This window comes from Terrapene carolina, unplaced genomic scaffold, assembly GCF_002925995.2.
Source record: "Terrapene carolina triunguis isolate 2854851 unplaced genomic scaffold, T_m_triunguis-2.0 Scaffold714, whole genome shotgun sequence".
In the NCBI taxonomy this organism is placed as follows: Eukaryota; Metazoa; Chordata; order Testudines; family Emydidae; genus Terrapene; species Terrapene triunguis.
The window spans coordinates 16,650,844-16,677,558 of record NW_020665065.1 but is presented as its reverse complement, the minus strand read 5'-3'; the positions used below and the strand labels follow the sequence as shown (position 1 = coordinate 16,677,558).

General features: G+C 51.2%; 1 protein-coding gene across 1 annotated transcript in view; it reads right to left on the bottom strand.

The window, feature by feature from the left end:
* Window positions 1–23,630, bottom strand: part of ATP13A2 (ATPase cation transporting 13A2) — a 65,954-nt gene extending 42,324 nt beyond the window's left edge. The window contains exons 1-3 of the mRNA XM_024206402.2: window positions 23,575–23,630; window positions 2,273–2,346; window positions 188–355 (exon numbers count right to left, since the gene is read on the bottom strand). Coding sequence (XP_024062170.2) covers window positions 188–355; window positions 2,273–2,346; window positions 23,575–23,584 — 252 coding nt within the window. The 5' untranslated portion in view covers window positions 23,585–23,630. The remainder of the gene's footprint in view (window positions 1–187; window positions 356–2,272; window positions 2,347–23,574) is intronic.
* Between the last annotated feature and the right edge of the window lie 3,085 nt (window positions 23,631–26,715).

The window sequence follows — 26,715 nt, the reverse complement described above, 5'->3', positions numbered from 1 at the left end:
TCTTGACTCCCAGTCCAGTGTCTTCACCACCTAGGGTGACCAGATGAGAGACGTGAAATATCGGGAGGGAGGGAGTGTGCCGGCGGAGCAAAAAAACAAAAAACAAAAAACCAAGAGCCAGGAAAAAACGAAAGCAAAAATACCCCTATCACCACCAGATCCGCCCTCCCTCTCCACGTTTACTCACGGTGATGATGATCCAGTCGGCGTGCCGCAGGGCGCACGGCCTGCACTTTGCTCGGACCTCCAGGCTCGGTTTCCAGCGAAAGACGATCAACAGGATTCCTGCCGTCAGCACAGAGAACATGTAGCAAAGGATGATCCGCCATGTTCTGCTTTGGTAACCACTAACCTCCTGGGAAGAGAGCACAGGCGGGAGAGTTCAGAGCTCAGTCCAGACCGAGTCACTGCTCTCAAGGGTAGCGAGCAAGAGGCGGCTTCAGAAACGGGCAGCAGCCGACATTGGAACCTGCCAGTCCAGGCGTGTCGGACTCAAAGATTCCACTGGGTTCCAAGGGTCACCTAAAGAGCTGCTAATGGGTCCCGCCACCCCTGACAAGTCCACACAACAGCCTCATTGGACATGGGTAACATTGATCCCTGGGTCTTGCTGCTTAGAGTTTATGGGGAAAAACTCACATCCATTGTACTCTCAATTCTACTCGTTTACCCTGCGATGGGGGATTTGCACAGGTTCCAAGGCCAGAAGGACCATTCTGTTCCTCTAGCCCAGTGGTTCTCAACCCGCGGCCCAATCAGCACACAGCTGTGGCCCAGGTGACATCCTCAGGGCCATACAGGTAGTATTGGATGTGTCCCACAATGTTAAACAGGTTAAGAACCCTGCTCTAGCCAGACCTTCAGTGCAACCCAGGCCAGAGAACTTCAACCAGTGATTCCTGCATCAGCCCCACAACCAGCTGGTCTAGAGCAGATCTTTTAGCAAGAATCCACTTTTCATTTAAAGATTCGAAGTGATGGAGATCCACCATCAGATCTTCCTTCCTACCTACCTTTTGCTCCAATTATACACCTATAGGAGAGAGGTCAATTGCTCTAGCTATCACAGGGTAGAGATGAGAGACACTAGGCCAGTGGACTTTAAAATAGAAATAGATGAATTATTATATGATTGTATTCCCCTTTAGCATGTAGAAACCCCAGTCACGGACCAGAACCCCGCCGTGCAAGGCGCTGCACAAACACAGACTGCCCCTACTCCAAAGGGCTGACAGTTTAAGTAGAAGAGACAATAGATACAGCTCAACCAACAGGGAAGTAAAAGGAAAGAACGAGACGATATTGGTCAGCATGACAGGCACTGGGCTCTGCACACAAGCTGCCTAACTGAAGTATTTTGCACTGGCATCACAGCAAAGGAGAGTTTTACGGTGGGCTGGGAGGAAGAGGAAACTTTGCAGATGTTTACGGGGAGCTGCTTCCTAGCCTGAGGGGTGGCCTGGGACAAACCACATAGGTAACGGTCTGAAAATTGAACAAGTGGGCGATGGAGGCTGGTGCCGTGTGCTGCTCAGAGGTGGGCTCACTCCATCATTAGTGGGATACTGTTTTACTTAAAAAAGTATCCAACCCCTCCTGATAAAAGCCTTAAGTCTCTCAGCTTCCTGGCACTGGTGGACTGAAAACAGGGTTAACTAGACCAAAGCTGCTTTGGCGGGAAACAAAGACATCCCAGGACCAAGTTTTGGAAACCACTGGCCAGATGCAGTATCCACTGAAAAGAAGGGGAGCCTTGCCATTGACGTCACTGGGCATAAGATCAGGCCTCACGTCCGCTCAGCTAACAGGCTGGTGAGGACCCAAGACACCAGTGGAGCGTGGCGGACCACGTGCCTCTATGGCACCGTTCCACAGGGCACGACGGCAAGAGGCTGGATAAATCAGGTCAATCGGATTGAAGATGCAGCACAGGCAGAGCGGCCTGAGAGTGAGGCAGCATCAGAACCGCACACCAGCCAATCAGATGTCTCCTTTCACAACGCCTGTATCATAATGTCACACACAGTCCTTCACTGAGCACCCTGCATGGCACAATGCAGTGGAAAATATTAACTCCTCTGTGCCTGAAACCAGCTCCCCTAGGACAGTTGTACGCCTAGCTCTAGAAAGAGCCCTACAGAGAACCCATCGATGGCCATTCGCTTGCAAAGACCCCCTCTCATTTTTGGCCTTGCAAATAACCATGGCCATATTGTCATGATCCGTTCTGCAAATGTCCTTGTATTTCCCCGCCCCAAATCCTTCTACGTACCATGCAGGATTTACCAGGGCCCTGCAGAAGCGTCCCGTAGACAGGTGGATGGTTTCCCAGCAACTTGCTGCTATCTGCGAATGCAAACAGAGGAACGCCAGGTTACTCGACAGGTTGGTCGTATTTCCCCGTTTTCCCAGAATCGGAAAAAGCTCCAGCACACGGTGGATCCCGACAGTTGCCTTGGTGATCCTGCTAATGGCTTAGAGCAGCGATTCTTAGCCGGTGCCTCCAGAGCCAGCCATGTGAGGGGTCTTGGGACGTACCCAGGTCTGACTGAGGGGAACGGTGACCACAAGGGGGCTCCCCATGGAGGCTGGGGACATGCGAGGCAGACAGCAGTCACAGCACCCAGGGAACAGCTGTGCCAAATAGTTACAGCCCACAAATGGGTAGAACTGTTAGCTTTGAAGACTGTTTTCACTCTCCGATTGGGTGTCTAAGGGTATGTCGACACTGCAACTGGAAAGGGGATTGTAGCACATGTTGATCTAACTGGTACAAGTACCAACAGCAGTGAAGCCGGGACAGCACGGGTTGTACAAGCTCACCCGGGACCCTGGGGACGTACTTGGAAGGCCAGCCTGTGCTGAAGTCAGTGCTGATGCAGCTTCGCTGCTCTTGTTAATCGAGGCAGGTAGATTAAAGCTAGCTGGAGTCTGGCCACATGCTACAATCCCACCTGACCATACTGTAGCCACATGGTACTATTCCTGCAACTTGATTGGAGCAACACAGCTATATTAACAAACGGGTAACAAGCGAGGAACAAGCAAGAAACTTCAGATGAATCACTGACTTCTTAAAAAAAAAAAAAAAAGGGGAAAATAAAAAAATCTTTTAAAAAACAACCACAAACCCACCAAAAAAAAAAAAAAATCTACTCCAAGCAGTTTTGACCCTGAAAGGGGAGAAGCGCCAGAGATTACCCAAGTCCACTATTACTATTCGATTTACATAGCAGGAGCTCCGATGCTGCCCATCACCGCAGTAATACAACCCCTCAAGCCAGAGAGATGAAAATCGAACCCCCGATGACGCCGAAACAAATCAGCACTGGGATGCAAGAGACCATCCAGGAATCCATCGCTGTGCCATTGGGTCAGCTCTCCTCACCTGACCCTGACTAGCAACACAGCATCAGATTCACCAAGTCTGCAAGGCCACGTACCCCTGCCTTTGGGCAGGAAGGCGATCTCATGTCTATGTGGGAAAGGTAGCAGGATCTGCTGGTTTGGCCGGGCTCCTGGCCTTGCCAAGACCTGTCCAAAGGGGTGTTTCACTTCAAAGCCACTGCTCTAGTCACCACTCCCCTGGCTGCCTCAGCTTTGCCCATCAGCAACTTTCCTTTATTGTTTTATTCATTGTCGAGCTTCTCATTCCCGGCGCCTCCCTTTCACAGCAGCAGGTGGCATTCAGCAAGGACTTTTCACAGAGACAAACACACAATGAAAGCCAATGCAATGACGACAAAGCATTTAAAACATTTTTAATCAAGGCTGGATGCTTTCCTAGTTTAAACAGGGAAGCTCTCTGGACTGAGTTCTACAGGAGGTCAGGCTACGATCACAGAGATCTCATCTGGCTTTAGAAACGACATAAAACCGGCCATTAGCACAGAGGCAGACAGCGGCATTAAAACCTAGTGCAACAGCAAAGTAATCATTAGCGTTTCTCGAACACCTGCCAGCCAAAGATCTTCAAAGAGCTTCTCAGATATCAGGGAATTAAACTCTGCCCTCGGTGGGGTAGGGATGGTGATGATTATGGGGGCCAGCAGTGGGATTCATTCAGAAAAGCGAGACGCCAGCCTCCGGACATAAACCCAGCTACCGGAGAACGTTTTTCATCCAAAACATTTTTTGACTTAAAGGGAAAAAAACTGTTTTGGAAAAAAAAAAAAATTACATTTTGGTTGAAATTTTCTGTTTGCTTTTAAAACAAAAATGAAAACTTCATCCCCCCTCCCCCTTTTCTGAGATGGGGGGAAAAGAGGAGAGGAAAAGAAAAAGGGGAAACACACACACACACACACGCCTGCTTTTGTTGAGAAACCAAAAAACCTCCATGAAAAATTTCAAAGGAGATTCGTGCGTGTACAATACAGAGCATTTTCCAAACAGCTCTAGTTAGCTGAAGCCACCGGCTAAGCCAGGATTTCTCTTCTACTACATCCGTTTTCTCTGTGTGCTCAGGGGCGACGCTGTTTGCACAAGGGCTGTCTCTAACCACAGGCGGAGGCAATATTCTCACTCAAGCTTGGTCTACACTAGAGATTCTCAACCTTTTTCTTTCTGACGACCCCCAACATACTATAAAAACTCCACGGCTCAGCGGTGGGGGGGGGCCTTAGGGCTCCTGGCTTCAGCCACCGAGTGTGGGGGGGCCCACGGGGCTTTAGCCCTGTGGGGCTCAGGGCTTCAGCTCCAAGGGGCGGGGGCCTCAGGGCTCTGGACTTCAGCCACCAGGCAGGGGACTGGGACTTCAGCCATGGGGTGAAGAGAGCTCAGAGCTTCAGCCCCGCAGGGGCACCAGGGCTCAGGACTTTAGACCCTGGGGGAGCCCCACGGCTCCCCGCAGCTCCGCTCCCGGCTTCAGCCCCACAGGAGCCACCGGGGCTCAGGGCTTTAGACCTGGAGGGAGCGCCGGGGCTCGGGGCTTCAGCCCCATGGTTCCATTCTGGACGTTAGCTCCTTAGGAGGTGCTGGGGCTTAGGGCTTTAGACCCGGGTGGGAGAGCTCCAGGTCTCGGGGCTCCCATGGCTCTGCTCCTGGAGGCGCCAGGGCTCGGGGCTCCACACTTCAGGCTCAGGGCCCCGCTGCCCCCTGAAACCAGCTTGCGGAGCTCTGGTTGAGAACCGCTGGTCTCCACTATGGACTTACTGCAGCGTAACGACGTCGCTGAGGGGTGTGAAAAATCCACACACCTGAGTGATGTCATTAGACCGACCTCACCTCCGGTGCAGACAGCGCTCGGTCAACAGGCGAGCTTCTCTCACCGACACAGTCACCGCCTCTCGCAGAGGTGGAGTTATTCAGCCGACTGCAGAGCTCTCTCCCATTGGCTGAGAGCGTCGTCACCAGACGCACTACCGGTGTGAATTTGTAGCGCAGACCTGCCTTCAGTCGCTTGCTATGTCCACACCTCCGCTCTTCTGTACTGCGTTTAGCTCATCAGCTCCATGCAAACAGCACTGGCTTCCCATTCATCTCAGGGTTCAAGGCAAAATGGCCTTTAAAAACCATCCTCCACCTCTTTGCCCTCACGTTCTCAGCGCGTTCATTGCAAGAGCTTTCTCCGCTGCATCTCCTGCCATCTCTGCCTCCAGCGACGCTCCAAATCGTTTCAGTCCCCTGCTACGCTCCACATCTTTTTACACACGCTCTCTCCGATTTGTGACCATGTAACTTTATAAAGTGTTTAGTGATACAGTTTGCATTGAAGATACTATATAAAACACAGCTGCATACTGTGTATGTTCAGTTACACACACACACACAAAGACAAGACACTATTAACAGCTAGTGCCCATATACAGCTTTACAGTCATTCCTCAGATGCACCATGAGGCAGGAAAGTTTCTACAGATGGAGAAACTGAGGCACAGAAGGCCTAAGAGACTTGCCCAAGGTCCCCCAGGAAGTCAGTGGCACAGCAGGACTGGGCATTCAGGAGCTGGATCCCAGTTCCCCAACTCTGACAAGAACAAGATGCCTAAGAGCATTTGCACCTAGCTACGTAACACTGTAAAGCCGTGTCTACAACGGCGTCATGCTTCCCAGCACCTGCCCTTCCTGTACTCCCAGTGACAGACGAGCACAGCACACAAGCCAAGCCTGTCAGACCACAAGGATTCAACAGTCATATCAGTTCTCAAGACTGCTCAGTAATGGATCCGGTGTCCTCCGAGCGGCATGAAATCTTTGCACTTGTTCTCTCCTTGTTTATGGCTGTACCAGGTCTTCACAGCTTGTCACAGTTTTTCTGAACGAGGCCGACATGAATTCCAGCCCCAAAGGAATGAAGACACAGCAGCCTTTAATACATTGGTGTCCTCCTGATGCGATTAGCCTCTTCCACCCTCTCCTTCCCACTGCCTCTTTCACTTAAAAACAAGGAAATCCAGCATGCTATCTTTACAGCTCCTAGAGCAACAGCTTTCAGTGGGTAACTAGCATGAGAGAGAACGTACAGCCGTCCAGATACACTTTTCCAGCACGGTTGTGGGTCTCTTACAAGGCACTTTGGGCCAGGAAAGCTGCGGATAGAGTTACCACCCAGGACCATGAAATTCAACACATGGAGATAGTGCTAGGACGGTGCTGTGTAAAGGCCAGCACACGGGGAGGCCAGGCTAAAGCCATGTCTACATTACAGAGCCTGGGCTGGCAGAGCCCCTAGTTTAGATGCAGTGTGTGCCAACAGGAGGAGGTTTTTTGTCCGTGTAGGCACATTGCCTCCCCAGACGACATTAGCTAAACAGACAGAAGCTGTGTCTACGCTGCGGCTTTGCTGGCATAGCTATAATAGCTAGAGGAGTGTGTGATTTTTTGCCGCTTAGACCAGGCCCTAGGCAGCAGCTGTATCAGAGCTGGTGCAGGCAACCAAAGCTGCTACATGTACCAGTGCCGATTACCCCTGCTTGAAATGGGTATAAACAGCCCTGGAGCAACTTCTAGGGGTCTCCTCTGTCTATAGCAGGGGTTTGCATTGGTGCAGCTATAGTGGAGGCTGGTTGCTGCTGGCCATAACCTAGGCAAATCCCCAGGGTAAACAGGGCATGCTGGTATGTCCCTTTAAGCGTGGGCATGGGGGACAGCTCCCAGAGAGGCAGAGTAAAACAAGAGGGGGTTTGATCTAGAGGGTTATGTACAAAGGGACAAGGAGCCAGGGTGACGGACAGCCAGCACCAGATAGCCACGGATCGATCTCAGATAGAGGCTGGATTTGATGTCCTCAGACTCCAGAAGTGTCAAGTGCAGTAACCCAATCCACCTGCGAGCCACAGAGCGAAGCTGGTCCCAGCGGCTCCGTCAGGGAAGGGGCAGCTGCGACCTGCTCTCCACTGAACACGCTGATGGCTTTCACCCCCATCCCAGTGGTCATTTGCAAAACGCAAGCCATCAGAGCGCTCCCTGAAGATGTACCTGTTGCCGGCTGTTTGCTCATTGTGTTCGCACCCCCCCAGACAGCATCGGCAGCTGCGAGGGGAAAAGGGCGTTTCAAGGGAGAGGGTGTTCCGTTGCAGTTTTGAAGTGGGAACCATCTTCCAAACAGGTCCCACATTTAGACTGTGTGCGTGTGCCCCTCTCCCTTCTCTTTGCATGAACAGGGTAAGACCCGCATTGTGGTGTTTAGCAGGCTGAGCAGTTTGGAAGGGGATTTCCCCCCCCTCGCCTGGCTTTAAGACCCACCTTTAAATGGAGCATGTGGGGAGGCCACGAGGCAGCAGCCTTGAACTCTAGCTTCCTTGTTTAGCTACACGGCACGGCCCTCAGAGAGGCACTTTCCCCTTTTGTACCCAGGACAGACCAATACACCTTGAAGATAGAAAGAAAGTTGGGTGCTGGGGACCTCCAGTGTGAGGTTGCTGATTCTGGAGCAGGCTCAGAAGAAGGCAGAAGGGAAAGACTAAGAAGCAAAGAGAACTAGATAAATTCATGGAGGTGAAGTCCATTAATGGCTATTAGCCAGGATGGGTAAGGAATGGTGTCCCTAGCCTCTGTTTGTTAGAGGGTGGAGATGGATGGCAGGAGAGAGATCACTTGATCATTGCCTGTTAGGTTCACTCCCTCTGGGGCACCTGGCATTGGCCACTGTCGGCAGACAGGATGCTGGGCTGGATGGACCTTTGGTCTGACCCAGTGCGGCCGTTCTTATGTTCATCCTTGAGCTTACACAGGCGCAAAGTTTCATTTGTCGTACTGCGCTTGGGTCTTTGGCGCATTAGAAGATTGAGATCCAGTTTGAGGGGAAGGCAGCTAGAACTGAAAGGGAACTAAAGGGGCAGACTCTGATCGACAGAACCGTACCGTGCTCCGAAAGCAGCCCCATTGATTTCAGGAGAACTGTTCGGGACGAATGGTGCTATTCAGCATGAGAAAGGATATCAGAAAATGGCCCTAAGGGTATGTCTCCCCTCTAGCTCTCCCCTCTAGCTGGGGGCCGGCCTCTCAACCCAGGTAGACAGACTCACCCTGGCTCAGGTTTAGGGATTAACATGGCGATAAGGACAGTTTAGCATCTCAGAGATGACAAGGGGATCTGAGCCATACAGCCCACATTCCGGTCAGTGACGGCCAGGAAGCTAAATCCACGGGTCAGCTTTGATAACAGACACGGATTTTCAAGGGAGAGGGGTGTTCTGTTGAATATCTGAAGTGGAACCATCTTACAAACAGGTCCCACATTTAAACTGTGTGCCCCTCTCCCTTCTCATATAATCATAGAAGATTAGGGTTGGAAGGGACCTCAGGAGGTATCTAGTCCAACCCCCTGCTCAAAGCAGGACCAATCCCCAGACAGATTTTTACCCCAGATCCCTAAGTGGCCCCCTCAAGGATTGAACTCACAATCCTGGGTTTAGCAGGCCAATGCTCAAACCACTGAGCTATCCCTCCCCCCAGCAACAGCAAAGGGGTGTCGCAGCCAACTGCAAACAGGCCACACACATCCCATGGCGAGAAGTCTGTTCTAAGGGAGCTTACAACTGACGGCTCGTCTACACTTACATTTTATAGCACTCTAACTTGCTGGCTCGGGGTGTGTCTGTGTGAAAAATCACCCCCTTGAGTGCAGCAAGTTTGAACGCTTTAAAGCACTAGTGTGGACAGGAGCGCTCAGAGCTATTTCCCTTGTGGAGGTGGATTACCAGGAGCGCTGGGTGCATGCCCATAGCAGCGCTTTGAAGTTTCTAGTGTAGACGCAGCCTGATTAAAATTCAGAGGGGCAGCTGATAAAAATCTGACAACAGGGCTCAGCTCCCATTTAGGCACCACAGTAAGTGGCTCGATTTTCTAAAGAGCCCAGGGTGCTGGGTGCACATTAGGCGCTGGGCATGCTTGAAGATCCAGCCCCAGTTGTGGGTGCTAAGCACTTGGAAATCTGGCCCTGAGCTCTTTGATAAGATCTGGCCTCCCAAGGGGAAGCGAGCTGGTCGCTTTCTCCACTCGCACAACCCGGTTGGGTTTGTTCCTGTTGTTTGACTACAAACATCTCCTACTGGCTACGTCGCCGAATCGCGGGGAACAAGTCTGAGTAACAGTTTCATCAAATAAAGTCAAACCTCACAGGCAGGACTCCAGAAAGTTTGTGAAAAGCAGGGGAGAGAGCTGGGTTAACTGCATGCTCCAGATCTGTTAGTTATCAACCAAACGCCCTGGAACGAGCGGGTCTGCCATACGTGCATTTTTGGGAGGTCAGCTACGCATACAAGTTGGGTGAACACAAGGTTGAAACCATCTGTCTTGGATGGTTTAGACACAACAAATCCTGCATCTTGGCAGGGGCTTAGACTGGAGGACCCTTGCGGTCCCTTCTAACCCTTTGGTTCTACGATTGTATTCTGAAAACCTAAGATCAACAGAAAAACATTGTCGGCATTTAAGGAGGGGGTGTTTTTTTTTTTTAAAACACAAGCCTTCCCTAGCTGCCTTTGCAACCCAAATATTGCAGCTAACGCATGTGAAATCGCAAATGAAATTAACTAGAAACTGACCACCCAAAGGAATGTGGAAGTGATGAATTTGCTGTCTGTATCTCTCCACATAAACAGCAAGAAGAACATTAGCATTTTAAAATGTCTTTTCCTTTTAAAAAGATGGTGTTGGCACGAGAAGGAGCTTTGTTTCAGTATCCTGCCGGGTCCCTTTAGGCCTTTCGTTTACACAGAACCGAGAAATCCAGGCCGCAAAAGTCCACAGCCAGACGATTTTTATTTGGCTGCATCTCTAGAGTAACAGAGCTTCAAGTCATTGCTATCTGCTAAACCAGCACACCTGCATTTTTACCTCCCCCTCTCACGCCAGCTGCCTTCCAACCAGCGCATTCTAGAGAGGATTTCCTGGCTGCTTACCTGTTTCAAAGCAGGTGGCGATTCCCCCTTTCCAAGGTATTTCCTGTTCTCTTGCAGGTAAATCACAGCCCTGCCTCACAGGGACACGTCTGCTGTAGGACAGGTAATAGCTAGGCATTCGGGGTGGGGTGGGGAGGAGGAATGGGGGTGGGTAATAACAATGCTCCGCCTCAGAGGCCTGCACTACCAGTAAGAAACAAGGCAACCACACCTACTGCCCAAACACAGCCCAAGGGAAGGGGGGGAAGATTCTCACCCCCTTCCACGTCAACACTTCTTTTTTCCCCCCCACCCTTGCCAGTTATTTGTGTGTTCACAGAGCCATGTAAGTAGCTGTGGATAATAATCAGAACTTCTCAGTTAGCTACAGCCAGGGGAGCCCAGAACAATGGCATGTGATTGACAGCCTGCCTAATTACAGCCTGGGAAAGGAGAGGAGGCTCTTTGATCTCAAAGGTGTGATACACAGGGAAGCTGCGAAGCGCCCCAGCTGTGCGTGTGCAGAAGCCTGTCCAGCAGCAATACCCTACCTAGGCACTGATTTCAGGCTAGAAATCTGACCCTTCCAGAAGAGACGCTTGTTGGGTTTTCACTCTCGGAATCAGAGATCTAGCGCATCTCCCTGCCAACATGGGATTGTTCTCTACAATAGGACTGCCTAGGAAGGAGTGCTGCAGAAAGGGATCTGGGGTCAGAGTGGATCACAAGCTACATATGAATAAACAGCAAAACACTGTAGCAAAAAAAAAAAAAAAGGGGCCACCCCCCGGGAGGCATTCGCCGGCCCATAGGCGCTGACATCCCCTCTACCGAGGGGTGGGGTGAGGGGGTGCTTGATGCCCTCTCTGCCCCAGGTCCCAGCCCCACTCCACCCCTTCCTGCCCCGTCCCTGTCCCTCCAGGAACCAACCTGCATGCCGCGAAACAGCTGTTTGTGGCAGATGGGAGGCGCTGGGAGAGAGGGGGAAGAGTGATCAACAGGGCCGCCAGCAGGGGAGAGGCGCTGGGAGGGGAGAGAGGGGGAAGCTTGGCTGCCAGCGGGTGCTAAGCACCCGCTAATTTTTCTCCATGGGTGCTCCAGGTGGAGCTGAGTACTGTGTCCAGTTCTGGGCTCCACATTTCAGGAAAGATGGGGACAAACTGGAGAAAGTCCAGAGAAGAGCAACAAAAATGATGAAAGGTCTAGAAAACATGACCTAGGAGGGAAGATTGAAAAAACTGGGTTTGTTTAGTCTGGAGAAGAGAAGCCTGAGGGGGACATGATAACACTTTCAAGTACATAAAAGGTTGTTACAAGGAGGAGGGAGAAAAATTGTTCTTCTTAACCTCTGAGGATAGGACAAGAAATTTAAATTGCAGCAAGGGCGGTTTAGGTTGGACATTAGGAAAAACTTCCTAACTGTCAGGGTGGTTAAGCACTGGAATAAATTGCCTAGGGAGGTTGTGGAATCTCCATCATTGGAGATTTTTAAGAGCAGGTTGGACAAACACCTGTCAGGGATGGTAGAATACTTAGTCCTGTCATGGGTGCAGAGGACTGGACTAGAAGACCTCTCGAAGACCCTTCCAGTCGTACGGTTCTATGAATACAGGGAAAATGCATTAAAGACCCTTCCTTTATTAAGTGACTGGCTGCGCTAAGCAACCGCTGCAGGTTGCCCAAGCATTTCACTGCACCGAGCGACCAGAGCGCACCCAGATTGGTTCCAGTTACAGCAGCAGCCTCTCCTAGGGAAGTGCAAAATCACCAGTCAGTGGATACAAACCCTGGGGCTTCCTGGGTTTAGTGCCAGCCAGCGGGAATTTGCCCCACTGACTCATCCCTAGCAGTGTGCACAAGGCAGGGCCCACAGTTTGGACACTGGCAACCTTGCACATATAACACTTGCAAGGCGTGTGATCCATCTCTCCCTAGCAATGGGCCCACGTAGCAGATAACAGCTTACTTCTGCTACCAGCTCAGGTCTGTGCATTGGTTCTACAGGTGACAGAACCAGCTCCACCTCAGGAAACCTGTTTTGCAGGAAGAATATCCTTAGAACTGCAGAAAAGCCAGCCCACACGGGTCACTCCTGCACACTATCGGGAAAAACTAGTCCAAGAAGGATTCTAATGCAGGTTCACTGCAGCTTAAGCTGCCACGTTCAGACTCTTCCGCTCAAAGCAGTGAGGACTAAATATACACAGAGGGAGTGAAGGCTTAGCAGCACATGGACAGGGAGACACAAAAGCCTGTGGGGGAGGAGGGGGTTGTCTAAGGGAGTCCTAGATTTAAAGGCCAGAGGGGACCATTATGATCATCCAGTCTGATCTCTTGTATAGCCCAGGCCAGAGAATTCCACCCAGGAGATTCCTGCCTCAAGTCCAATAACCTGTGGTCAAATGACAACATCTCTTTTACAAAGACACTGCTGGAGAGAATAAATCCATTCAAGATCATGAGATGCTCAGATTCGATGGTAATGGAGGCTGCATGGGACCTAACATAGATTTTACCGACAGGGAAATTAAGGCACAGAGAGGGAAGTGACGGTCAGCTGGAAAAAGAATCCAGATCTCCCCACTCCCAGCGCCAGGCTCTAAACACAAGATTAGCCTTTAGGCTCGGGCATCACCTTCCTCCACATGTGGGCGTTCCAGCTAAATGGTTTTTAAAGCACCCTAATTAAAAATGAGCCCCCTTATTCTTTTTTTTTTTAAGATATTAACTCTCGAGCTCCCTCTCCTCTCCCAATCCAGGCCAGATCTTTGCTCAGTGGGAAGTCCTTGTATCTGTGATTGCACCTGCTGCCATGTGAGCACCCAGAGTTTTAAGTATCCCAAGGGGAACGACCCTCTTTCCAATTGTTGCTGGAGAAGATGGGGAGAGCCAGGAGTAGGCGGGAGATGCGAGATGCATCCAGCGCTTGCTTTTTAAGAGAGAATTTAAGGGGCTGGGCTTGCTATCAGCAGCCCTCGTTTGTGGGAGACCAAACAAAACGCAGCGCTGTCGGGACGACCGAAGCACCAGCGGCACCCCACCACAAAGGGAACACAGGGTACAAGAGCTACCGGGATGAATAAAAAAAGCACAAATTTCAGCTGGAGGGTGAGCAGCAACCCCCGCAGGTTAGCAATGCTCATTGTCTGGTCGGGTTGTTTATGCAGCAAGCTCTCTCGGGCGTCCCCGATTCGGTCGCCCCATGCCCTGTGCGCAGAGAGGTGGGAAACCAGGGTGCAGTGGGAATGGGGGGAGAAAAGGAGGGATACATGAATGCATGCGAGAGATCAGGCTCTCCTCCGGCGGCACGTTCACACGCAATGAGACTTACCAGAAACGCTGCCTTAGCATAGCTGGAAGAGGCCTGTGTTTCTGAGTCAAAGGAACAAGGAGGAAAGCGGGGCTGTCGGGTTACAGCACCAGACCTGGGGGCGGGGCGGGATGCGAGATCTGGATTCAGGTCCCGGCTCTGCCACTGAGTTCTCCTGTGACCTCTGGCAAGTCACTGAGGGCCAAATTTTTAAAGATACGGAGGCGCCTAACGCCCATGGAAATCAATGGGAACTAGGCGCCTAAATACCTTTACAAATCTGGCCCCTACGCTCTCCATTTCTGTAAAATGGGGATAATAAAACTCCCATCTCACACGGGGGTGTTGTAAAAGAATGAGAGTGATGGCTGGCGAGGTGCTCAGACACTCGCGGGGGGCCCATGATTTCCAGCAGTACTTCGGGGTGGTGGTGGGGAAGTATTTCTCTACCAGCAGGCTTGTCAATTTCAGCTCTGTTGCCTAATTGCTTCCTAGCTACATTTGTACACCTTGGCTGGAACCAGGGTATGGGAACATCTGACAGACACGGCTGTTTACTTCCCACGTGGGACTAGTGGACAGATCTTTGCGCTAGCAGGAAGTTCATAAAGCCCAAACACTCCCTTGTTTTCAAACCTAACCAAGGCAGGAGCAGAGATAAAAAGCAATAAAGTTACTTTAGCATATTCCCGTCTCCTTATCAGGTAAGGAACAGTCCAAAGAGGATGGCTGTGGCTGATACGGGCGACCCAGCAAATGTTTAACTCTCCCTTTTGCTGTCTGACTTAACATGGAATTTAGTGTTCCTGGCCGCCGTGGGTGGAGGAATAAACTGACCGCTACTGACAATTGTTTGGGGATAGTAATGCTGCAATCTGCCCAGCGCAAAGGGCAGCATGCAGCTGGACTGGCCCAGGAGACTCGGTCACAAGCCGGTCAGCTCTTTGGGGCAGGCAGCGTCGTTTTGTTCTGTGTTCGTACAGCGCCTAGCACAACGGGGGCCTGCTCCGTGGCTAGTGCTCCTGGGCCCTACTGCAATACAAATAATCGTTCGGTGTCTGCTTTCCACTTGCTCTGGAGTGGGGGGTACTAAGCCGTGTCCCTCCTTTCCCCCGCACTGCTCACGTCCCACTCCACACCAGCTCTGCTGCAGGGACTGCTATGCGGAGTAGGTGGAGCGAAGGCTCCACCCACTCATTACTCCTGTGCCGGGTGCAGCCCGCTTTCCCTACCCGCTTTGTAACCCAGCGTGGGCAGCCTGCCTGGACAGCAAAGAGGCTCTTTCGCCCCCCTCCCATTCCTTTTCGTGGGTCACACAGCACGAGCCCTCTGATTACAATCTGTTTCAGAAGAAGGGTGCCCTCTACTGGGCAGCTTGGACTATGAAAAAAGCCCACGCCGTGTATTACTCAACGAGCACCCTATCTTGCGGCAGCTTCTGAGATAACAACGGCGGGGAATTGTTGTAAGAATCCCCTAGCGCAGACAAGGCTGAAAACACCACCTTCGCCACGCTGGTTAGTTCTGCTTTGCTGCGCAGACACGACTTTAAACCCTGTCCCCGAACACCTTGGGCAGAAGAAGAAAGCAATAGGACTTGGGTGCCTAATTCCCCTACATCCCTTTGGAAATCCCAGCTGTCCTGGCCCTGGTTCAGCACCCAACTCTACCAATAAAACAGGACCAGGCTGTATCTGGGTCTCACCCCAATCGTCCCGCAGATCCTTAAAGTCAAGGACAGCACGTCGGTCTTAAGGAGACTAGGCCCCATGATGCCTCCAGACTTGGTGTAGCTACACAATCAGTCTAGTGCCTCTGGATTAGAAAGGATCAGAGCATCGCCCTCGTTATAGCTGCAGGAGCTTAACGATATTGAGCCAGACTCATCCCACCTTGAGCTCTTGTTCGCACTGGGTGGCTCTTTAGATCACCTAGTCACCAACCAGGGCCAGGCCTGGAGTGAGGAGAAACTCCCCTTGAGTTAATTAGTGCAGGAGATGAGGGTAAAAGGTTTAACTCCGCAAGTCCTGGACTCCGGATTCCTGGGCAGGGGGCGCTTCAAAGCAGATTGCCCAATGCTAGGCAAAGGGAAGTGTTGAATTACCACTGCCAGAACCTAGAGCCCTCCACCTTGATCAACACCCCCAAGCCTCTGGCTGTGGGCCTTAGTTAGGTACAGGCAAGACAAGGAGACTAGCATCAGCTGATCAGAGCAAAGGCTTATGGGTAATGATGGAAGCAGCGGAGTGGCCAGGGTCCGGTAACACATAGCCCAGGATTCTGAAGGCTCCAGAGACACTTTGCAGGAACCTCCCCGACAGATATTTCACAAGCAAATGAGCCTCAGACAAGGCTGACTGAGGATATTTAGATCCTTTGGAAGGAATAACTGGTTAGGCGTCACATGGACCCGGACTCAAGGAACCGCACATCTGCCAGCCCCAAGAACAGCTGCGGACGGAGCCGGCACTTTAACAGAAGCAGCTGCTGTTACTTAGGGATGTTTCACAAACGGCCCACAGTTGCTTGGGGTTTCCACACGTGACCTTCTGCCTGTAACTTACTTCCCTTTTGCTCTTGCATCAAGGACTGAGCAGGAGAATGTACGGCGCGCGGCCGAGACACCGTTCTGCGTTGGTCAATACTGGAAACTCGGGACGTTGCAACTGGACTTTTTTTTTTTTTAAAGCCTTCCTTAAAAATAAACCGGGGTCCTTTTGTTTGCTGATCTCATGATTTCCATGTAGCACGGCCTGCAAAACGGCTGCCAGGCCGGGGAGGCATGTCTGCAGGAGCACACGGGGGGCTGGATCCAGAGAACCTGCTCCTCGGCAGCTTAGTTCTCGGGCTTCTTTCTTGTTCTTCCACGACCCGCCCAAAGGCGGGCCGGGGCTAAGACACGCCAAGTCCCCCCAGGGGCTCCGGTCGTGCGTGGCCCACGCAGTGCACCCGGGCGCGGGTCAGGCACACGGGAGTTGTTTAGCAGGAAGGGGGGGGGACGATTTCCCATTAAAGGAGGGGCAATAGGCAGGGCTGGCACGCAGGAGGCAGTTCAGGTCCTGTTTGGTGGGGGTGGGAGAGTTGCAGTGCCACTGCGGAAGGGAAGTCCCAACAGAGCATGCCCACTGCCACGAGCTCGGAGCGCCCTGCAGCTGTAGGCTCAGCACACTCCTCGGGCTGGGCTTGGCCCTGGGGCTTTCCAACGGCAACCCAGCTCTAGAGCCCTGGGAAGAGCTGCCTCTTCTCATAAGCGGGGAGGAGGGAGGGAGGGAGGGCGAATGCCTGCGTGGTTAAAGCCCCAGGGCTGCAAATCAAGAGATCTGGGCTCTGTTCCCAACTCGAACACAAGCTTCCTGCCTGACCTTTAATGCCTCCGAGGCACTGAGAGATATCCCTATTTTACAGAAGGGGGGAGGGTAATACTTGTCTTGGAGGCGGGAGGCTTTAATCCATTCATGTTTGCCAAGTGCTTGGAGATCCTCAGCTGTAGGGTGATAGGAAGGGTTATTCAAACAGAAGTACTGGGTTAGGTGGCATGGCAAGATGGGGCAGCTGGTGGCACGGCCTTAAAGACCATTTCTCTCCTGCTGGTCAAGTAGGGATAATCTCTTCTACTGTATTTGCAAGATCCAGAGCCAAGATGCAGCTCTATCATGTCAGCTCACAGCTGGAACATGGCCTGGTTTTAACCAGCCACATACATTGTGGGAGGAGTGAGGAATATCTTAACCAGCTAAAATTAAAGGGGAAGTTTAGGTATCACCCAGAATGCAGTAACCAGAGATGCAATTCAGCCAATTCTTGAGAGGAGAGGGCTGTGGGATCTCAGACAAACACAAGTGGTTGGGACCTCGTCTATGCATTATCCCAAAGATGGGTCCTACAGCAGAGCCCACCAGCCCTGCACTGAGGCACTGGCTCAGTACTGATTCAGAGGTCGAGCGCCCCCCTTCTGAATCAACACCACCATTACCTGCAGGGCAGGGCTGAACATTATCCTCCCCCTCTGCAACAGATCTGGGGGCTACTGCATATGCTCAAGGCCAGGACCCTGTGTATTTCATTCCTTTGTGCTCCCGAATCTCAACTCTCACCCTTATGGCGAGAAGAAAACCTTGAAAACACAAACCAAGCATACCTGATGCCAGAGTCTGGAGAGAGCCTGAAACAACAGCTTCAAGGGGCAAGTACTGCCCCGTGCAGCTCCACAATCAGTTTCATTGTTCCAGTGGAACGTGGGTGTCTTGGTTGCAGAGTGAGCGCCTTGGCCAGACCCAAAGGAGGGCTTTGGCTATTAGGACAAAGACCCTGACGTGGACTCTGTGTATAGCGGGCAGTCAGTGCAGAAGCAGAGCACGGGGGGGAGGGGGGGGGGTAGGAAATGAATTCACAGCACTGTTAACCAGCTGATCTGCTGAGCTTTGTACCAGTTCAAGCTTTTCCCAGGCCATTTGGCTTCACTCTTCGATACAGAAAGCTACAGCAATCAAGCCGGAGGTCAAAATTCACCACGCTGTTTAGAACACGTACATTCGGGACGAACACAAGGACAATGACGACGCGTGAGCCGTTTCCTTTCATCCCCGGGGCCCACTACATCCATGCATCTGCTGCAGAAAGACACCTGCCGGTCTTGTTGTACGTCACACAGCCATCAGCTCGAATAGGAGGACGTCAATACCAGGACTGTGATCCTGCATCTGAGCCATGCAGGAACCAGTCGCTTCCTCCCTCTGAAACAGACAACTCAATGGCCTGGTCCACCCTAGGGAAAGTGAGGGGGGTTGCACCATGATTTCTCTCACGCTGTAGAATCTTAGTGCAAACAGGGCAAGTTGGAGTTATCCCTCAATTTGGCTGGTTGAGCTGAAACCTAGGTTCCTCCCTCAGTTTCACCAGCTAAAACAAGACCTTTCCCCACCTCCATTAGAATGATCCAGCATGTTCTAGCTAGCTAAGGGATAAGGCACCCATCACCACTGGATGTGGGTGCCTCAGTCTTTAATATATTTGTTCTCACACTACCCCTGTGAGGCAAGGCACAGTTATTATCCCCATTGCACAGAGGGGGAACTGAGCCACAAAGAGACTAAATGACTTGCCCAAGGTCACCCAGATAGTTTGTGGCAGAGCAGGGACTCGAATCCAGGTCTCCCAAATACTGCCCTAACCGCTGGACCACGCGCTAGAGATTGTGCTGTAGATACACGTGTTCCCTACTGCAGATGTTCTGAGTAACACGCAGACAAACATCCAAGAACAGCCCCTACACCTCAACTTGTCTACAGCCAAGATTTCCAAGACTAAGAATTCTGGATCCCAAGTTTAGACACCTTGAAGGAGGCCTGGATTTTCAGAACATGCTGATACCCGCTTGCGACCCAGAGCGCCCTGTATTCACATCCTACACTGGGCACTGCCGCTCAGCACTGAGATGCACTGGTCAAGCACCACTTGGGAAGTTTATAGAGGACCTGTCATTAGTAAGGCTGGTCCCCGCCATTGCTATCAGCTTCTCTCTTTCCCAGGAGCAGCAAATTCATCCCAATCACTTACAAGGCACATTCCTTGATTCACCAGAGTCTTGACTGGATTAATGTAATTGTGGGGAACCTTCGGGGTCTCACCAGCACTTAGTGGTTTATTCACTCAAAGCGCATTTGACTGGCTCATTTAGAACAGCAGAAAGACAAATTCCCGCTCACTGTGTCCCTTTCTTATAACAATATTAATGCACACAGTCTGTTACCATAAAGACTACAGGCATCTATGCAAATCATTTACCTTCTCACATCATTGTTGTGATGTGCTACGCGGAAGCTAAGAACTGAAACCCATTATGAAGTACAGAGGTAGTACATTTTGGGTGACCATTTCCTTTCTCATTACAAGATTTCAGTTCTGCCAAAGTCAGTTGGTATAAGGAGTGGGGCGGCGGGCGGAACCCAAGAATAACCCTGACCAGCTGTTTTCTATGCAGCACATGAAACTTCTCCAAAGGGAACTTTAGGTTCATTATTGGTTTTGATTCCTCTTGCAAAGAGGAAATTCTGACTGAGGTTCATGACCTCCAGGTAGGAGTTTTTGCAGAATGGTGCATCCAATCTGACCCTGGGTACCAGCTCCGCTTTGGGCAGGAACCCCTGTTTTCTGTACATTTATGTAAAACGCAGTGGATGTTTCCAGTGTAACAGAAGTAAAAAGGCTCCCTGATCCAGAGGTCATTTATCAGATATTATCAATGCATCCCTGATTAGCATAAGAAAATTCAGCTTTTAAGGGGACACCTTTAATTTCACGGAGTAAATTCTCTGGCCTAGGTTATGGAGGAAGTCAGACTACAAGATCATAATGAGAAAAAAAAAAAATCTATGAAACTGATTTGATTTGTTTCCAGGCTGTTACCTCAGTGCATTCAACAGAACTTTATCATCAGTTTCACTGCTTCCTGTCTACTCAGGCCACCATCCGGAAAGCCTTATGCAGGTGCTTACGGTCCAGCATGCAAGTCTTTGCAGGATCAGGGCCTTAGCTGAACAATTTCTCTCTCGTTGAAGAGCATGTTTAAAAAGTTCCAGGACTTACTATTTATTGGAGGATTCTGTCAGATACTGGAATTTTTTTAAAACTAGCAAATAAATAAATAATAAAGTTGGCAGTGGCCCTTTAAAACTGAAAGCAACAAAACCAAATCTGTTTTCTTCAGCATTCCTAAAGCCTGCGGCTGCAGTGTATCCAACTGGGTAAGCCTTGTCCACACTAGGAAGGTTTTGTCCAGTATAATTCTCTCAGGGTAGTTAATAGTTAAACCAGCAAACCCCTCTGAGCAAGGATTCAGTTATATAGTTATGAGCGCTTATACGGGTACAGCTTATGCCAGTTTGGGAGACTGGCATAAAACCAGGGCTGCACGGGGAAGGCTTTGCCAGTATAGCTATACCAATATCCTGTATCGGCAGAGTGTGGATGCAGCACATGCTGACAAAACTGCACGTTGGCTAGTAGAACTTACTCCAGCAAGAGTCTGTTGCATACACCCGGCCCAAGCGATGTCAGTTATACCAACATCGCCATGTTCACACTCGGGCTTACACCGGTACGGCTACGTCAGAGATACAAAAGTCAGACCCCAAATGAAATAGCTAAACTTAAGTGTAGACTAAGTGTTAGAACCCACCTTCCTGGACCAGTTATAGCTAGATTGCCTCCTGCCATGCGCGTTGGGAGGTCAGCCTACGTACCACAGACTCCACTAAGGAGAATGAGCCAACCCAGATCCCCCTGGGGCTACTTGCCTACATAGCTGGGTGGCAGTTAATTAGGTAATGAGCGTCTGGGCCTAATAAAGGCTTAGGAGGGCTCAGGCTGGAAGCCTGCAACTGCTCCCAGGGGTATCTCCCTGGAGAGCGAGGCTCACAGACAGAGGAACAGGCCCAGAACACAGGCTGCCAGGCAAGGCACTGGAGCAGCCCAGGAGAATGAACTGGGTGTGGGATGTCCTGGAGAGCTCAGTAAACAGCAGTGCACTGTCTGGGGAAGACTGGCATCCGGCCCAACGCCCAGCAGAGGCCCAAGCTCCAGGCAGGGAATTCAGTCTTATCTCACCCCACTAGCCCTGGAGCACTCTCACGCCCCGATCAAACGGCCGGGAATTCCTGATGGAGTAGCTGACTGAAGCTTTTGTTCGTTTCCCTGTTGTCCTTTTTGGTTAACTAAACAACACCTTCCAAAGAGGGTGCTCTTTACTACTAGAAAGGGCTGCTTGGACTTGTTTATACCCTGGGTGAGGGGAAACTGAGGCAGCAGCTCACCAGCAGTGCTGCGCCTGATCACAAACGGTGCGCTGGGGTCACCTCCATGCCACGAGATCCACTAGTTTAAACAGTAAGTGCTAAACCGCCCAGCAAGGGTCACAGCTCTAGGACTCAGCTGCCACCTCCCCTTTTGCTCTCAGTAGCAGTTTCCAACTCGAGAAGAGAGACTCCAGGGTGGAAGATCCTAGGTTGTCATCTAAGGACCTGCTGCAGAACGCTCTCTAGATCCCTGGCGGGCTGACTGGCCACCCTTTCCCTCCAGGAGCCGGGAACGCATATTCAAACCCAGCTAAAAATACATCAAGACTTTCCTAATGTCAGTTTGGTGCCTAAGTGACTTCGGTAGCAGCCCCAGGGTCAGTGTGTGATTGTAAAGGGATAGGAAGGCTCTAAGCCATAACTAAGACACGCAAGGGATGGGACAAGACAGTCCCCGGGAAATAACTTTGCTGCTCAGAGAAGTGTGGGAGACTCAGCTCAGCCCAAGGCACCTGACCGTTCCCTGCTCCCCCGTTTGGCAAGGGAGGGCTGTTGAGTGGAGCAGCCCCAGAAACGCAAACCAAGCAGAAACAACAAGGAGTCTGGTGGCACCTTAAAGGCCTGGTCTACACTACGACTTTAATTCGGATTTAGCTGCGTTAATCCGAATTAACCCTTCACCCGTCCACACTACAGAGCCAGTTAATTCGAATTAAAGGGCACTTAAAATCGATTTCTGTACTCCACCTCGACGAGCGGAGTAGCGCCTAAATCGATTTTGTTAATTCGAATTAGGGTTAGTGTGGCCGCACACCACCGAATTACTGTGTTTAAATTAATGGGGTAGTGTGGCCGCACACCACCGAATTAATGTGGTTAAAAACCAAATTAATGTGCTTAGTGTGGCCGCGCACAATCAAATTTATACAACCTGTTTCCCAAATTCGAATTATCTAAATTCGGATTAATCCCGTAGTGTAGACATACCCAAAGACTAACAGATTTATTTGGGCATAAGCTTTCGTGAAGTGAGGTTTTTACTCACGAAAGCTTATGCCCAAATAAATCTGTTAGTCTTTAAGGTGCCACCGGACTCCTTGTTGTTTTTGTAGATACAGACTAACACGGCTACCCCCTGATACTTGAAACCAAGCAGGTGCGTGCCCTCTCCGGGACGTGGTAACGCTGTGGCATGAGTCCTCCTGCCCCGCAAAGCAGCCTGCGCGCCTGAGAGGGCCGGTGTGTTAACCCCGGGCATGCCCAAATGATATAGCTCAGTGGTTTGAGCATTGGCCTACTAAACCCAGGGTTGTGAGTTCAATCCTTGAGGGGGCCATTTGGGGATTTAGTTGGGGATTGATCCTGCTTTGAGCAGGGGGTTGGACTAGATGATCTCCTGAGGTCCCTTCCAACCCTAATAATCTATGATTCACTCCCCAGTGAGTCAGCCAAAATGGGGGCCAGCACTTCAGTATGTGCTTAAAGTTAGGCACATGCTGAAGTGTTGTCTTTAACAGTGATGCTTTCCTGAATCAGGGTCTAAAACACCATTCCGAATATCACTGAAGAAAGCCGGGGGGAAAGAAGGACAGACAAGTAGATCATTCAAAGGACAGACTGCCAGAGCCTGGGGGAGAAGGGGGGGCACGTGTGTGTGAATGAAACGGATTCTCCTCTTTGGCGGGTGGAGATACAGCTTGTTCCCAAAGGCTCCCAACTGTTTGCACGTCAACCGCCACCCAACCAACCCAGCCAAGCCCCCCAGGAGGTGGGGCAGGAAGGGCTGGGAGCAGAGACTCGGAACGGACTCGCATCGCTCGGAGGTTATTCATGTCCCCGCCCCGCAATGCTCCCAGTAGGATGTTACCCCCCCCCCTCCCCAGGAGCGTCCCACCAGCTGCGCCCCAAGAGCCTGCTGGCTCCAGCACCCTTGTCAGGGCGGCGCAGGGCGGCAGCGCCCAGGCTCTTACCCCAGCTGGGGCCAGCGCAACTCCCTCCCCCGGCGGCGGAGCTCCCGCCTCGCAGCCAGAGCCGGGCAGGGCGAAGCGCTGCCTCCAGCGCGCCCCGCATGCAGCAGCCCCGCCTGGCCTCGGGGCGTCCCGTGCACGGCCCCGCCGCTTGCAGGGACACCCGGGCTCCCGCTCACCTGCGCTCATGGCCGCGCGCGCGCAGCAGCAGCAGCACCCGGCGCCCCCCGGGAGCCGAACGCGCGCGCCGCCCCGGCCGCGGCCAGCCTCGCTCTCTGCTTCGGAGACACAAAGGAGCCGCCGCGGGCGGGGCGGGGCGGCGGGGCGGGGCCGCGCAGGGGCGGCTGGGAGTTGTAGTTTCTCTCTGCCCAGGCTGAGCTCCCCACGCTGCAGGGCAAGGGGGAGCTGCAGTGGGGGAGCTGTGTCCAGCCGGGGGCTCCGGGGTACATGGCAAACCCGGCTTCCTCTGGTGCCAGGGCCCTGCCTTGACCCAGGACCCCCGGGCAGCTGCCACGACACCCCCAGATCATGACATGCGGAAGGTCTCCCAGTCCCAGCCCTGGTAAGAGCCCGCCTGCAGCAGGGCTGCCCAGGTAACGCTGGGAGGGTTTCCCAGGGTATTACACACACACCAGCACCCCCGGTTTACAGATGAGAAACTGAGGCACGCACAGAGGAATGGGCTTGCCCAAGGTTACGCAGGGTGTAACCCACTTCTGTGGCAGAGCCGAAGTCAATTCCTGGCTTCCGCTCCTTCTACACACACTATCTATACCCCTGTATCTATGTAACACACGCTCTCTTTCTCTTCTGTGATCCACCTAGTTAGGGTATGTCTACACTACAGGATTAATCCGAATTTAGATAATTCGAATTTGGGAAACAGGTTGTATAAATTCGATTGTGCGCGGCCACACTAAGCACATTAATTCGGTTTTTAACCACATTAATTCGGTGGTGTGCGGCCACACTACTCCATTACTTTAACCACAGTAATTCGGTGGTGTGCGGCCACACTAACCCTAATTCGAATTAACAAAATCGATTTAGGCACTACTCCGCTCGTCGAGGTGGAGTACAGAAATCGATTTTAAGTGCCCTTTAATTCGAATTAACTGGCTCTGTAGTGTGGACGGGTGAAGGGTTAATTCGGATTAACGCAGCTAAATCCGAATTAAAGTCGTAGTGTAGACCAGGCCTTAGTCTCTGTGATGCCCTTTTACGCTGACCATGCCACTCTTCTGAATGAGAAAAGGGCCTAGTAGGTTATTATCTAGTCCAGTGGTCTCCAAACTTTTTTGATCACGCACCCCCTATCGGTAAAAAATGATGAGCATGCACCCCCTGCCGCGCCGCAGGGCCGGCTCTACCATTTTTGCCGCCCCAAGCAAAAAACAAGCAAACAAAAAGCCGCCCATACTGCCGAAGCGGCGCTGCTCCGGCGGCGCTCCTCCTGCTGTGCACCCTGAAGGATCCTCTTGTGCACCCCACTTTGGAGACCACTGATCTAGTCCATTCTGCTCAGCCAATGCAGGATGGTTCTGCTCACTGTTTGCCCAGTGTGGCATGAAGCCTGGTTTTAAATGACTCACTGAGGCTTCCACCATCTCCCCTTGTAGACTATCCTTTATGAGAACTGACCTTCTCCTTGGGGCAATTAATCCTAATTATACCTCATGGGCACCATAAACAATTCCTCTCCCTCCCTGGGATTTTATTTCTCATCTTCTAGTTATATCTGGTGGTAGGGGGCAGGCTCACCAGCTAGGAGGCTCATTTCTAGTGTATACCTTATTATCCAAAAAGCTCATGCTTCAGGGTTGAAGCTGGCCACCTACAGGGGTCAGGAAGGGATTCCCCCCCAAGTATTCTGTTATTTTTTTAAATCTCCTTCCTCTGAAGCATCAGGGATGGCCATGACTTTAAATGGGACATTGGATGGGATGGGGCAGGGCTTTGAGGTGGCACCCAGCATTTTCTCTCTCAGGTGCTTGGCTGGCTGGTTCTTGCTCAAGTGCTCAGGATCTAATCGATCACCATAGGTGGGGGCAGGAATTTCCCCCAGTGACCTCAGAGATTTTTCACCTTCCTCTGCAGCATATGGATGCAGGTCACTTGCTAGGATTACCTGGGTGTATCTCACTTAATAATTTTCCCATCACTACAGGGGCCTTGGGCACTGGTGCACCTTGGTCCTTCCTATTCTCAGCCTGTGGCACAAAACAGTCTAGTTTTCTGTGGGCTGTGATACTTTGGTCTAATTTCAGTTGCTGGGTTCAGTGTGGGGTGCAGGGTGGGTGGCCTGTGATACACAGGAGGTCAGCGTAGATGATGGGTTTTAAACTCTAGGACTCTATAGTTTCCCTTTGTTGTTTAAATCAAGCTATACTTAGTTGGCTTTTAAACTTTCCAACTGATAAATTTCACCAGAATTTAAGATGAGATTATTCGTTTGGCTCCAGGAACAGTATGGGATGAAGATATGAACAACTACTCAGACGCTGCTCTGCCTCTTAGATATAGGGAGCATAGAGCATGCATCTTTATAAGGTATCAAATTATTCATAAGGAAACTAAATTCTTCCCATAGATGGGAGAGATTATCAGATTTTGCGGAAGGGAAGATGAGATGTCTGTATTCTATTACAATAAGTTAAAGGGGACATGTGCCTGGAGTTAGCTGAAAGCCATTAAAATATTTGCACATGGAGTCTTGTGGATCTGTATCCTATTATGGTGTTAACCAGTGCTGATGGCTTTCAAGAACTATTAACCACAGGTCAGCTGCAACTGAGTGAAATATGTAGCACATGGGGGCGCTCAATGAGACTGAAAAGGAAGCAAATTGAAAATTGATTTAAGCACCATCGATAGCCAACCTATGGAACTCCTTGCCACAAGATCTGAGAGCACCCCAGAGTTCTAAGTATTCAAAAAAGGAGCAGATAGTTACATGGATAAGAACACCCAGGTTTACATTAGATATAAGTATGCTTCAAGAGGGATGTAATGCCTCATGCTTCAGGGCAAACTAGTAAGTAACAGGGGAATAAATAACATTCCAGTATAAGTAGGTTATTCCACAGTTTGGCATTACAGGGTTTCTTGCATTCTGAAGCATCTGGTACGGACTTCTTAGCACATGCGCAACTTGCCTCAGGCAGCATGTGACCAGGATTCAATCGCTGAATTTGTTGCGCTGGTTGGATCACACACCTTACTTGAAAGCTTCTCCCATACCTTTACCCTCAGCTATGGCTATATTTGAACGAACGCTATTAGATGAATTATTGTCTTCGGGTTACTACTTTGCTGTAGTG